Source organism: Neofelis nebulosa, chromosome 1, assembly GCF_028018385.1.
Source record: "Neofelis nebulosa isolate mNeoNeb1 chromosome 1, mNeoNeb1.pri, whole genome shotgun sequence".
Taxonomy (NCBI): domain Eukaryota; kingdom Metazoa; phylum Chordata; class Mammalia; order Carnivora; family Felidae; genus Neofelis; species Neofelis nebulosa.
In genome coordinates this window covers 66,913,648-66,927,363 of record NC_080782.1, presented here as the reverse complement: position 1 = coordinate 66,927,363, position 13,716 = coordinate 66,913,648, and the positions used below count along the sequence as shown (strand labels likewise).

At 56.7% G+C, this 13,716-nt stretch overlaps 1 protein-coding gene across 2 annotated transcripts; it reads right to left on the bottom strand.

The window, feature by feature from the left end:
* Positions 1–303: 303 nt before the first annotated feature.
* PRR7 (proline rich 7, synaptic) lies at positions 304–13,594 on the bottom strand. 2 transcript variants are annotated; one of them, XM_058724804.1, is made up of 3 exons: positions 10,124–13,594; positions 994–1,646; positions 304–804 (listed from the first exon to the last, which is right to left on the bottom strand). In XM_058724804.1, exons 2-3 carry the CDS (start codon positions 1,403–1,405, stop codon positions 407–409), a joined length of 810 nt encoding a protein of 269 aa, XP_058580787.1. In that variant the 5' UTR covers positions 1,406–1,646; positions 10,124–13,594; the 3' UTR covers positions 304–406. The 2 variants fall into 2 exon arrangements, with proteins under 2 accessions (XP_058580787.1, XP_058580794.1); XM_058724811.1 differs by lacking the exon at positions 10,124–13,594 and adding an exon at positions 9,824–10,106.
* Between the last annotated feature and the right edge of the window lie 122 nt (positions 13,595–13,716).

Below are 13,716 nucleotides of genomic sequence, written 5' to 3'. Positions count from 1 at the left end.
GCCTCCCCTGACCCCCATTCCCAACTCTTCCCACCTCCAAGGCCACAGGGAGCACCCTCACCGTGATCTCACGGGCAGGGAAGGTAGGGTCTGGAGCTCCCAGGGGAATCAGCCTGTGAAGTTTAGTTCCTCAACCTCAGGTCAGTTTTTAGCCAGAAGACGCGTTCAGGTTCTGGGTCGCCAAGGCCCAGGCACGCCTGGCTACCAAAACCTTGGGCGCAAGCAGTGGGTGCCCCCTCCGCTTGTACCAAACCAGATCACACACCTTTATTATCCTCAAAATGTAACAAACGGGGTAAGAAATCCCTCCCTCCCCACCCCTCCCCGCAGTCCAAGGGAAGCGTTTAAAAAGCCCCGCAGTCAGGCCACGAGTTCGCGGGTGAGGCCCGGAACGCCGGACGCCCCTCTATACGGCTGTAGTCCTCCCGAACAAGGGGATGGAGACCGGCAGGCGCCAAGCTCCGTGCTCCAGCGGCTCGCGGCTGCTGAGTTCCGAGTCGGTCCAGCTAGGGAAGACCCGGCGGCCACGGTCCGCCTGCAGACAGAGCGCAGGGCAGGGGGCCGCAGGCCGCGGAGCGCTGGGCAGGTGCAGCGCTGACGTGTAGCCCCGGTCCAGGAAGAGCGGCTTGTAGCTGGGCGGCGGCTGCTCCTGTTTCTCCGAGCTGTCGCGGCGGCTCAGAAAGGGTGTGACGATCTTGCGGTAGAGGCCGCGCGTGTCCGTGAGCACCTCACTGTAGGGCGGCGGCGGCTCGGCCATCAGCACCGCCTCTTCATAGCACGGTGGCTTGGACATGTCCGATTCCGCTGCGGAGTGGGGAAATGTTCCGAGGGTGAGGCCACCCGTCCCTGGCCTCCGGCCAGCTGCCAACCCCAGGCCCAGCCCGCTACCTCCTAGATTCTCTGGGAGGCTGTCCCATGGAAGGCTCCCTGTTAGTAGTGATCCCGCCCACCTCTCAGTGGCCCTCGTTGCCCACGGCAGAGGTCTGGGCTTACCTTGACGCGGATAACTCCAAGGCCGCGGCGGCACTGAGAGGTGCGGGGGCGGCGGATGAGGAAGCGCGTGGTGGTGTGCGTGCGGGTGTGCGTGTGGCTGCGCCGGCCCGTGGTGCAGCAGCGGGTGGACGTGCACGTGCTGATGCGCGTGCGCCGGCGCCTCGAGGCGGCCGCGCTGCGGTGGTGGTGGCGGCGCTAGGCCTGGGGGGCTTCCGGCCAGGCTGCCCTCGAGCTCGAGGGGCTCCAGCTCGAGGGCGCGGAGGTTCTGCTCACGTAGTCGTTCCTCCTGGCGCCGTTTGAGGCGGCGGCGCAGGAAGCTGCAGAAGCAGCAGAGTAGGACGATGAGACCCCAGATGAGCCAGAAACCGGCGAAGCACGTGAGGAACGTGTAGGTGCCCTGGGACATAACCATGGCGGCGGCGGGGCGGCGGGTCCTCGGCTGCTTCACTGGACACTGGGTTCCTCTACGTGGCCCCGGGCCCGCGCCACGCTCCCAGGCGCCGCCAGCGTCACTCGGGGACCTGCGGCCGGGGGCTGCTCGCGGCGGGGCTCAAGCTGTGCGCGCGCCGGCGGGGGGCAAGAGCAGCGGCGCCCGCTCCTTTCCATGGCGCCGGTGGGAGCGCGGGTGGGCCTCACCCGGGGCCGCGCGGGACCTGTAGAACAGACACAGGGCGAGGTGAAGGCGCGTTGCAGCCCCGACGACTTCCCTGCCTGCGCCCGTGCCCTGCGCAGTTCTGGGGAAGCCTCCTCTGCGGGAACCCCAGCACTCCCCCCGGGGCGGTGACGTCACCATGGGGATGACGTCATACCTCGAGGTTTCCCCGGTAGGGCTTTCCCGGATCTGAGACCCGGCCGCCGCCGCAGCTGAGCCGAGGGGACTCCAGGCAGGCCAGCAGAGGGCGCGCGAAGGCCAGTCTCAGCCTCTGTACTCAAGGGAGGTTCGCTACCCCACGGGGTACCCGAGCTCGGAAAGGGTTTCAGAGGCCCGTGGACAGACCCTCAGGGCGCTGAAGAGGAGTTTCTGCGCGGTTGCTTTGCGGCGGGGAAAGGGTGGCCCACCTCCTATAGCCCCACAAGCAGCCCACCGACGCCCAGCTTTAGCCCTAGGCATCCGCCGCTCTAGGCCTTGTACCCGCTCCTACCCATGGCCGCGCAAAGCATGGAACATCTAGGTCCGCACTGCGGGCCTCCTGGTCGTCGCCGCTCTTGTAGAAGAGGCTCAGGAGGGGTCGTTCCGGCTGTTACTGCGTGCCACTGGCCTGCTTTTGTCTGCACGTCCGGGCGTGGGCTGTTCCCTTTTTTCCTTTCCTCTAGGCGCCTCCGCCTGTCAGATCCCAGCTCTGTTTCCCCAGCCTCCTACCAATTCGCAGCCTCATTGGCCCTACCCTCCTAGCACCAGTAGGCTTTATCAATTCCTTTACGTTTCTGCAGAGGGTAGGAAAAGTAGCTCGTTTGCACGTGTATCACCTGGCCCATGGGCGCCTCTAGTTCTGCCTCCTTCTTCCTCTCTACAGCCAGGGTTTAGAGAGGAACCTTGCATCCTGAGGTATGTAGGATGGAGCCCTGCCTGTGGAGTGACGGGTAGCAGGCGATTGTTCACCACCCCCGCAGAACAGAAGGGTGCCCTTCTTGAATGTCTTATACCCAGGGTTTTCACATATAACCCTTTAGGGTAACTGCAGTTATTCCTATTTTGCAGACGGAGGGGATGGGGAGGTGGCAATTAGCTGTGTAGAGGGCAGATGGCAGTGCCTTAATTTGAACCCAAGCCTGGCCACAAAACCCTAGCCAGGGGTGGGAGAGTGCTGCTGCTTGAGCTACTTTGTGGGCCCCTCTTCCAGGAGCCCCATGGACAGCCCCCCATCCTCAACATATCCAAGGCACACACACACATTTAGCTCTGGGGGCCGTGGTGGGCCTGAGCTCCAAGCAGGAGGTCCACATCAAGCTGTCTCAGACTGTTCTGGCAGCAAGCTGGGGGGAAGCCAGGCCACGGGCCACCCCACACTTCTCCCAGATGGATCCTGTCTGATTCTCTGGCTGCCTTATGCCATGTGCCACTTGGTCCCCGTGCCAGTCCCTTTCTCCTGGGCCTGTGTTCCAGAACAGACAATGGCAAGAACAATAGCTCCACCCGCCCCCTCCACAACCCTGCCATGAGGCTGCCATGGCGACGCAGCCCAGATAAAAACACGATGCTGCCAGTCACTGGGAGTTAATTAAATCTGTTGTTCTCCTTTTCCTGAGCCCACAGGAATTTTCAGGAATGCTCTGAGGAAGCTGGCACTAACTAGGGGGCCCCTTGGCCTGCAGAGCAGGAATAGCTCCAGATCAGAAAAGGTACTTCTGGGACTGGAGGTGAAGGAGTTTAGCTGAATTAGAAATAGAAATACCTGCCAAGGACTGTCTACTGCATGTCAGGCCTTGTTCTAGGCCCTTTCCATTTGGAATCTCACATGATATGTAATACCTCCTTCCCAGTGGGGGCCCATTTGATAGATGAGGAAACAGGGCCAGAGAAATGATTTGCCCCAGGTCACACAGCTGATAAGGGGAGGAGTAAGGATTTAGCCTGAGTCTGAATCGAGAGTCAGTCAAAATACTTTCCATTACAAGACCACTGAGACATAAATGAAGAGCCCAGTGCATGTGAGCACTTGGCACATGAAGACTTGGCAGCCATGGGGACACTGAGCTGACTGGCCAGCTTGTAGCCAAAACATACCTTTCTGTTCCTTCGCACCAAAGCCCTGGGGCTTCTGGCCACCATGCCTCAGCTCAAGAGTAGGAAAACGCTGTAGAGTAGAGAAATGGGATGGCAGCTCCAAGGTTAACAAGGAACAAAGAACAGAGACTCGGCCCTGAGGGGCCCAGCTCAGCTGACTGGGCATTAAGGTGGACAGAGGCAGGCCACAACCAAGACTCTCTGGGTGCCAATGTGGCCCCTCAGCAAGGAGGCAGGAATCACTGCCATATTTTATGGATTAGGCCGCTCTCTGTCATGCTGGTGCCAGTGCCCAGTTTGAGTGGGCATGGGTTTGATGCTAAACACTCCCTCTTAGGCTACTACTTCACTCAGTGGTACTCTGGCAGGCCCAGAGGGCATGGGTCCTGCCAGAGGCCTCCCTCCGGCCTATGTCTGGCCCACAGGGAGTTGCTTAGTACATTTCATCTAATCCACAGTAGGTGCTCAACACATAAATGTCAAGAGACCTTTCCAGATGCTCTTCCTGACAGACCAGGCTTCTCCAATCTTCCTCAAAGAGCTGTCCCTTTACCCTTTCGTACTTCTGTGCAGGCTCCTGCCTGTGTCTGGGGAGCCCTTCAGTGCAGATCCTGCCTGCCACCTCTTTTTTTTCAACGTTTTTTATTTATTTTTGGGACAGAGAGAGACAGAGCATGAACGGGGGAGGGGCAGAGATAGAGGGAGACACAGAATCGGAAACAGGCTCCAGGCTCCGAGCCATCAGCCCAGAGCCCGACGCGGGGCTCGAACTCACAGACGGCAAGATCGTGACCTGGCTGAAGTCGGACGCTTAACCGACTGCGCCACCCAGGCGCCCCCTGCCTGCCACCTCTTACTCACAGTCACGCACCCTCTCCATCCCCTCCAGACTCTCCAGAGCAAATACCGCACTTATCCAACTCCAGCTGTGTGCTAGGGGTTGTGCCTACCCCCTTAAGTCTGCCATTTTATGATTTGTTTCTTCTTTCTCCTTTCTTACCTTCTTGCAGGTTATTTGAACATTTTTTTTTAGGATTCCATCTTGATTTATTTACAGTGTTTGTGAGTGTATTGTTTTGTATGTTTTCTTAGGCCACACACTCACTGGGGTACAGCAGGGGGACACAAACAAGACCCCAGGGGGTGAATTTCTTAACCTCTGTAATGCCAGTTTCCCCATCAGTGACCATGGTGAAAACTGAGCTAGTCCATGCAAAGGGTTTGGAGATGCCCAACACACATTAGTGCTGATGATGGCAGCTTCGGAGCTGGGGATGCAGAGATGTGCATGTCCTTTAGGTGCTCCCTGCCTGAGGGCTGGATGTCACAAATCATTCTCAGTCATCCTACAAACTAGGTTAGCATTCCTCCCATTTGACAGATGAGAGCACTTGGCTCAAAGAAATCAAATGATACCCAAGGTCACACAGATTTCTTATTCTGGTGCTTGGTGCACTGCTGTGGGCATCTACCACATTGCTCCTCTGCATGAAGAACCCCAGTAATCTTAGACCCTTAAAATCTACTAGATCTTTTATCTCAGTAAAGGGCCCACCATTTGCTCCAGCCACTAAATCCTGTTTTTACCCTCAGTGCACTGTGCCTTCATCTGTCTACTTCCTTTGGTCCCCCTGCCACTACCTTCGCCAGGCCCCCATCATCTCTCACCTGGGCCCCTGTCACCATGCTTGCCACTGCCCTCTGTACTTCCATGCTATGCTCCTGTTCAGCCTACCCACTTTCCACATTGTTGTTTCCCCCAGGCCCTTTCCTGCCTGAATCCTCTGGCAACTTCCACCTCTTCGGGAAGCAGCCTAGCTCTTTAAGACAGTGTAGATGCGTGCCTCTTAAACTTGAATCAGCGTCAGAGCTATGGGGAGGGCTTGTTAAAACAGAGTGCTGGGCTCTGCTCCCAGTGTTTGCTTCAGTAGGTCTGGGGTTGGACCTGAGAGTTTGCATTTCTAACAAATTCCCAGCAGATGCTGATGATGTGGTCCAGAGAGCACACTTGGAGAACTGACCTAGATCATGGCCTCTGGGATGAACTCCTGCCAAGGCATCTTCAGCCTCACCTCTCAGTGCCCTTCCCTCTGCAACCATCCTGTGTTTCCATCCTGCACCGCTAAGTCGTGCTTTCTTTCCCCGAAGTTCTTGCCCCCACACTTACTACTCAGCTTCATGGCCTCACTGTCACTTTGCTGGACAAGTCAGCTCCAGGTGGCCTTACTCCCCAAGGTTGGAGAAATCCAGGGATGTCAAAGTGTGCTGCGGTTGCCTGTGTGTGACTCCAGAGGTTGCATCTGTCTTGTCATCTGGCACACAGCAGCTCCAAAACCACTTGGTAGGAGTGACTGGAAATGCCTAGTTCCCTGTTTGGTCTTATAGCCATAGGACAGGAAACACTTCAAGAATGGATCTGGGGGCACCTGGATGACTCAGTCGGTTGAGTGTCTGACCCCCGATTTTGGTTGAGGTCATGACTTCACCATCATGAGATCAAGCCCCATGTCAGGCTCTACACTGGGCATGGAGCCTGCTCCAGCAACTCTCTCTCCCTTTCCCTCTGGCCCCACCCCCCACCAAATAAATAAATAAATAAATAAATAAATAAATAAATAAATAAAATCTTAAAAAAAAAGAGCTGGGTCTGCATCCAATTCACTCCTGGGAAATGTCAGCCATTCGCCAAAAAGTCAGTGAGAGAGAAGCCATTACCCAGCTCTCGACCTTCGCAGGGTGGTTTACAAGTGAGATGAGGACCCATCATCCATGTGAATAAAAGAAAATGGAGGCATGTGCGAGGGGCTCTGGAATGGACAAAGGGAATCCCAGATGGCAGGGTTTTTGGGTCATAAGGTACTCAGAGCCACCAGTCAAGCGAAGGGACAAAGACTCAGACCAGGGGACAGCAGTGGGAGAATGTGGTGTGTAGAGTGAGGATGGCTAACCTGTCCTGCATATCCAGCACATGCCAGTCCCATTGCTGGCCTCTTCACATTCATTACCTCACACCCAGGAGGTGGCTGCTGCCATGCCCATTCTACAGACAAGGAGTTGGGCCAGCTCAGGCCCACATAGCCAGGGGGTTGTGAAGTCCAGGTGACTGCAAGACCCACTGTCCTGGCAGGAAGGCAGGCACTGGTAACAATTTTACACTCCTCCCACACCAAGACAGACGAACTGAGGCCAGAGAGAGGATTGCCTCCATAGTCGGCCAGGCGTGGAGCTTACCAGAGCCTCATTTCCAGTTAGGCCAAGGTACTACAGGTACTAGAGGTGCTACAGGTAGCACCTCTGTGACCCAACCCTGGCACTGGGCCAGGAACCCAGGGCTTGGAAACTGTGAACAGGACAACAGACCGGGGTCACAGACAGCTGTGGGCAGAGGGGCCCTGCGTGGCTCAGTGTCTACTGTACTCCCATCTCTCCCTCCAAGGGAGTTGGCCACACCTCAGGGGCTGGGGTCGGGGGGGAGGGGGGAGATGAAGATGCCCTCTTCAGAGAGTCAGCCTGGCATAACACACAGAGCACTAAAGAGAGAGCTAGGGTTCAAATTAGGCTGTGTGGCTCCATCCCAGCTGTTCCCATGTCTGAGCTGGAGTTTCTTTGCCTATAAGACAGGGATGATGAGACCTGCCTAGGATTGCCAACGGTGGAGCAAAACTGATGAAGGAAGTGAAAACACTTCAAGACTGGTGTACACAGCTGCATGTGACAAACCAAAAGCCAACACTTCGCAGCCTCAAGAGGCTCAAATATGGAAACCAGCCCATGGCACTATATCTACACAAACCTGGAAGTGGTCCAGCAGAAACTACCATCGCTTTACCATGGACAGAAGTCATGGCCTCGTGACTCTCAGGCTGGACACAGTTCATGGGCATGTTTTGTTGGCCCACAATCAATTCTTAAAAATATCCTGATTAGTTGTCAAATTTAAAACCCAGGAGATTTTACATAAAAGTCTGGATTCTTGGTTCATCTTAAAAATTATCTGGTCATTCTAAGTCCACATTCTCACATGGTGACATAGACTGCAGCTGGGCAGCTCCCCGGCCCACCTCACTCATTCCATTGCTCCTTGGGTCCTAGAGGCCCAAGGGTTTCCACCAGCTGAACTAGAAATGAGCACCCACAGTAGCCAGCAGTACATGGATGGGCCCATCTCTGCTGAATTCTACCACAGCTAGGGCTGCAAGCTGATCAGGCCACAGAGCCCAAAAACCAAGAATTAGGGCATTGGGGGGTTCTCAGGTAACTGAGGTAGCCCTCACTCCTCAGTTTTACCCAGAGAGAGAAAATGGAGGAAGGGAGCCAGCCCAGCAGCAGCACAGTCCTATAGAACATCTGGGTGAGCAAGAATCTGGCTGATTTTGGTGGAAGAAGGAAAAGTGTACTAAGGCTTGAAAGACATAGGGAATTTCCTCACTGGAAGAATATGAAAGGAAGTTAAGAATGCTCCTCTAGAAGGCCCTACAGTTCTTTTCCGCAATAGATGGTGTGTGGCAGGCAGAGAGCTGCTGTGCCAGAAGAGAAACCTTCACTGAAAACGGAGTTCCACCACTTACTGGTTGTGTGACCTTGGGGAGATCACGTTACCTCCCTGAACCTTGGAGTCTTCATCTTTAAAATGGGGATCATAAACTTACCTGCACAATTGTAAAGATTAGGAGATAATGAATGCAGAACACTCAACACACAGCAGGAACAGAATGAAAGGAGCCTGTGAATAATTCCAAGGGCACTCTTGCCTGCAGCATCAAGACTGAGGACTGAGTTCGGGCACCACCCGTCTAAGGACATCTTAGGCCAAGGCCTCAAATGCCTGGGGTAACGGTCACCTCTGGTGCCCCAGGACACTTCCCTGGATGGGAAAGGAAACCCAATGGTGGTTGTGGTCACTGGGCTGTTGAGTCCAAGGTATGTGATTGGAGGCTGGCATCTGCTGAGTCAGGTCTGGGAGAGCTGGCAGGAGGACCATTTCTCTCCCCAGCACCCTGCCGCTGTCGGCTGGGGGAGGTTGGGAGAGGAGCCAGAGGTCATTTCCTCTGACTCAGAGGCCATTCTCCTCCCAGAGGAGCTCCCCTGGAGGACAGCGCATCTCCATGTGGCGCTGGCCTGCCTGCTGGCCAACCTGCAATGCCACCCAGCACAGTCTGGGCTTTGTGCTCAGACAAGAAAGGGACACTTGTGATCCAGACAATGGGCTGGGGCGCTCCCATTTGGCCTGAGCTTCAGCTTCCCTGGGTCAGCAATGTCCTTTTCCTCTGCTTCTACCCACTCTGCTCCCACCACTCCCTGGAGAATGGTGGCTTGGGACGTGGAGCAGAAACCCATCACCGGCCCTAGCCGCGGTTTGGCATATGCCCTGGCCATGAGGAGGAGGGACGTAAGCTTCTTTCTTCTCCCCTGGTAAGGAACATCGCCTCTGTGGCACCCAACTCGGGTCAGACCATTTTGCTGGCGAGTGGTGGTAGTGGTGGTGGGGGTGTCGGAACACAGACGCCGGACGGACGCAGCCATCAAGCCTCCTCCTCCCGCGGCAGGCCCAGGGGCTGGGCCGCCCCCACATTTGCAGCCACCCCAAGAGCCCTGCTGCGACGACTGCAGCCACGTGGGAGCTAGCTCGTGCCCACGGGGCCGCTCACCCCCCCACCCCCATCTTCGAGGAGCTGTGGAGGCAGGCACACCCAGACGGGTGAAGTTATTACCCCCACCGCTCGAGGGCGAGTCCCTGCACCCCCACTCCCCCTGCGCCCCTGGGCTGCGGCCCCGCGTGGGGTGGGGGAGGGGCGGGAGGGGGCGTCGCCGCCCCGCAGCCGCGTTGCCTGGGAGCGCAACCCCGTTGCTGTGGCAACCGTTTCCAAGCGAACCGGTGGCGGCTCGCGCCCGGCTTTGGCTCCCTCGCTCACTGGCGCCCTCCCTCTCCCTCCCTCCCTTCCTCCCTCCGGAGTAGGCTGGGGGAGGGGCTGGCCGGGGCGGGGGTCCGAGGCCGCGACCCGGGGCCAAAGCTCGGAGCTGCCCGCGGGGAGCGGCTCAGCCCGGGACCATCTTCTGCCCGCGCTCCGGGCCCGCCCGGCCCGCCGCCGCCGCCGCGGTACTCACGGGCCCAGACATCCTCCTCGAGCTCGTCCTCCTGGCTCGGGGCGAGTGGTGCCGGCCCCGCGGACAGAGCCCCCGGCCTGGGGGAGGCGGCGACGGCGGCCCCGGGTAGCTGACTGTGGCAGCGAAGGCGGCTGCGAGCGCTGGGCTCGAGCCTCGGGGCGCGCACGGGCGCGTACACGGCGCGTACCAGCCCGGCGTGCGCGCGCGCGCGCGCGGCAGCCGGCAGGGGGCCCCCACCCCCAGCCTTTCGCCAGCGAGGAGGCTGTCCTGGGAGCCGAAGGCGGAGGACCTGGCACCCACCTGCCGCGCGGAGATTCAGGCGCGGAGACTCACACGCGGGGCGCTGGGTTCACCCTGCACAGGGAATGCACGCGCCACTCCGCACCGCTCCTGGCAACAGGCTGTCCGGAACGGGCGCACGCAGGCAGACCGGGTGTACACAATCGGCCGAGCACACAGGATGCTCAGTCAAGCAGCTGACACACACATACAGCTCAACCCGGAAAGCACACACAAGTCCAGGCACCGGCCACATCCTGAAATGCACAGTACACATGTAGCGGGCAAGAGTTGGAGCAGGCAGGTTACCCCAATGTTGTTCCAGCTCACCAAGGCATGGCCCCTCCCAACTCATGGCCCCTCCCAGTGTGTCTTCAGTGAGCATACATCACCACTTCTACTAAGAAGTGGTACGGGGAGGAGACCCAGTGCTGGATCCATAGCCTTGGGCTTCGTGGACCCTGCTCATACCCAAGGTACAGAGGTGAGTACTAGTGAGGGTCACCTCAGTGTCCGGCACCACACTGACAGCATAGAGCCTGCTTGGAATTCTCTCCCGTTCTCTCTGCCCCTCCCCTGCGCGCGCGCGCGCGCGCGCGCTCTCTCTCTCTCTCTCAAAAACAATTAAACTTAAAAAAACAAAAAACAAAACCCTCCACCACCATACCAGCTGGGACATTTTGGTTTGCAAGTGACAGAATCCCAAAACAAACAGGCTTGGACGCAGAAGTGTTTGACTCATGTAACTGAGAAGTCCAGAGGTAGATTTTAGCTACGATCACAATTGGTTCCAGGTGTCCCAACAATGGTATCACACATGTATCTATTCTCTCCACTCTTTCTTCTGTTCGCATCATTCTTGAAAATTCCCATGTGGTGGCAAGGATGACCTCCCTGCCCCAGCTCTAGGTTTATATCCTGCCACCCAACCCCAGAAAATAGAACCTCAATTCTTTCCCAATAATTGTAGCCAGCCCCCCAAAAGACTCTTTTTGGATTCATTTTGGCTTAGTATCCTTCAGTGAACCAATCCAGTTGGAGGGATATGTGTTCAGCCACCCAGTATCCATTTCCTTTTCTTTGGTTACAAGGCACCCTGTTTCATCAGGGCGGGGGGGGGGGGGACTCATTGCACCCCCTGGGTGCCATCATACTGGGCTTGTGAACCCAAGTGCCCTGCTCCCCCAGTGAACAGTGGGCAGATTTCCAGCTGGGCCATTTGGGCTCCTTGGGTTTGCAGTCAGGCTCAGTGATGCAGACACAAACATGGCTGTAGCCATCTTGCTTCTGGGGGTCATATCCTGATGAGAATGGGGACTGTGACTAAGACCCTGGAGGTGCCCCAGTTCTGGTTCTTCCTATCACACCCCTCCATAACCTTTTTAACACTCTAAGTTAGTTGGAGAACAGTTCTGTCGCTTGCAACCAAAGATCTCTAACAGCTGGGTCCCACACTCTAGGTGTATGTGTACACAGGGGGTGTAAACCCAGCCCCATCTAAACCACATGGACTGAGACAGGAGGCTCCCCAAAGTAAACATGGGGTGCCTTTGTACATGCTAAGCAGACACCCTGACAAAACCAGTTAAAATCTTTCAGGGATTCCCCTGCCTTCTAGATGAGGCATCTTTTACATGGCTTTCAAAGCCCAGTGTAGCGCTTTGGCTCCAGTTGCTCCCTTCTTTCACTTATCACACACTCATCACTCACCCCACCGCACCCACCCCAAGCCATGCTAAACCACTAGAGGCCCTAGACCATCCATCTGGCTCCTCCACCCAGGTATATCTGGCTCCGAATCCTGGAGGGTACTAACTCTGACATTTTTGTGGCCAAAGGGGCGTTGACCCCCAGCTCCTCAGCAGTCCCAGCCCCACCAGCTCTAGAATCATCCCTGCCACAGTGCTGATCACACTAGGTCTTAGCTGTTCCCATTTCTATCTCCCTACCAGAGAGAGCTCCAAACTGGCGGGGGCCTTGTCTACATCCGGGTTGCCAATTCCCACCATAGAGCTGGGTGGTTAGGTGACCTTAAGAAAGGCTTGTTGGGAAGTGAATTCTGGGAGTTTTCACTGCTAAGGAACTCACTGTGGTAAGAACTTTGATGAGGTGAACTGTAGCCAACAAGTTCCCTGGGTGCCTACCAGGGAAGGGGGATTGTGGGAGGTCCCTGGTGGGAGGTTGTGACCTACCTACAGGCAGAGTGCTCCAGGGACCTACTGGTCCACCTGGCACCCACTCACCCTTGCACACCTGCTCAGGGTGGGCTTTGTCTTCTGCACAGACACTGAACTGCCCTCCCACCAAAACAGAGCAAATGTACCTTAGGCCCCAACCTTACACCTTATGGGTAGGATCCAGCTTCATTTTCAGCTGGCTTCCTCACCATTCTGCAGCAGCCATTAACCAGCTGGAAGACCTTGGGCAAGGCCCTCTCCAGTTTCCCTCAAGAAGCAGCAGCACTCATCCCACCTACTACCAAGAGCTGAGCCACCACCAGAGGCCCCTTCTGCTTAATCAGCACTTAGAGCCTTCTGGCTGCCCTGGAGATAGCTATTAGCCTGGCACCCAGCACCCACTCTCCTAGGAGGCAAGAGTCCTGCCAGTGACCCAGGGGCTCAAAGAGGGGACTGGCCACTTTTATGGATTCTCATAGCTGCCCTATGAGGTGATGGGTATCACACCCATTTTTCTAGACAAGAGAAGGGCCTATGCAAAGCTAGCTTGAAAAGTGGCCTGATGAGACTTGAACCCAGAACTGTCCAATCGCAAAGCTCATGTGGCCCCTGTGGCACTAGTACCTAGCCTAGAACAAACCCTTACTGTGGTTACAGAGCATCCTTGGGGGGCTGGGGGCATTGCGTATGGACTATGGTGCAGCAACAGGTTTATGAAGTCTGGGACAGACTTGTCAACAGACTCTCATCCTTGTCTTTGCATAGATGGGATGCTATGGAATGTTCCCCTAATCCCTCTGTGCCCAGGTGAATAAGTCTCCTTTAAGGCCTGGCTCAAATATTTTCAGAGAACCCTCCCTGATGCCCTCATGGCTGATCCCTACTGACCTCTGCCACAGCCTAACTCCCAGCATCACCACTGTCTCACCTCTACCCAGCCACATTTCCTGCTCCTAGGGCAGAGAGATGGCTCTAACATACCAGCCCTAGGCCGAGCACGCAACAGGTGTCCAGGTAAGACAGTGGGTAGATGTTTCTAACAGCAGCTTCCGCCTTGCTCCCCAGGCTGCTCCAAGCCCACAACTGGTGGCCAGATCACCTTGGCCTTGGAAGGGACCCTACCAGCTGAGCCTGCCTCTCTAGTACAGGTAGCGCCAGACTCACACCCTAGTGGGAACCCAAGGCTTCTTCCCTTAGGCTTCATCCCATCTAGGAAATTGAGAACCCACTGGGTATGCCCAAAGGCCACCAAGCCCTGGCTGCCTGGAGAGGCTACTCCAAGATCAGGTGAGGGTGGGGGAAGTGTGAGGGGAGGGTTCAGAGCCTTGTTGGAAGGGCAGCCCCCACCAGGCCCACCTCTGATCCCTTCCCACTTCCAGCAGGGCAAGGGAAGCAGGAAGACCCCTGGAACACCAGGAGCAAGAAAGAGGCAGGCAG

What these genes read in the sequence shown, in the direction of transcription:
- PRR7 (XM_058724804.1), bottom strand. Translation starts at nt 1,405, where the DNA reads ATGGTTATGTCCCAGGGCACCTACACGTTCCTCACGTGCTTCGCCGGT. An exon ending in TTGGAGTTATCCGCGTCAAG is followed by an intron (nt 805 to 993) that starts GTAAGCCCAGAC and finishes CCCACTCCGCAG; the next exon opens with CGGAATCGGACATGTCCAAG.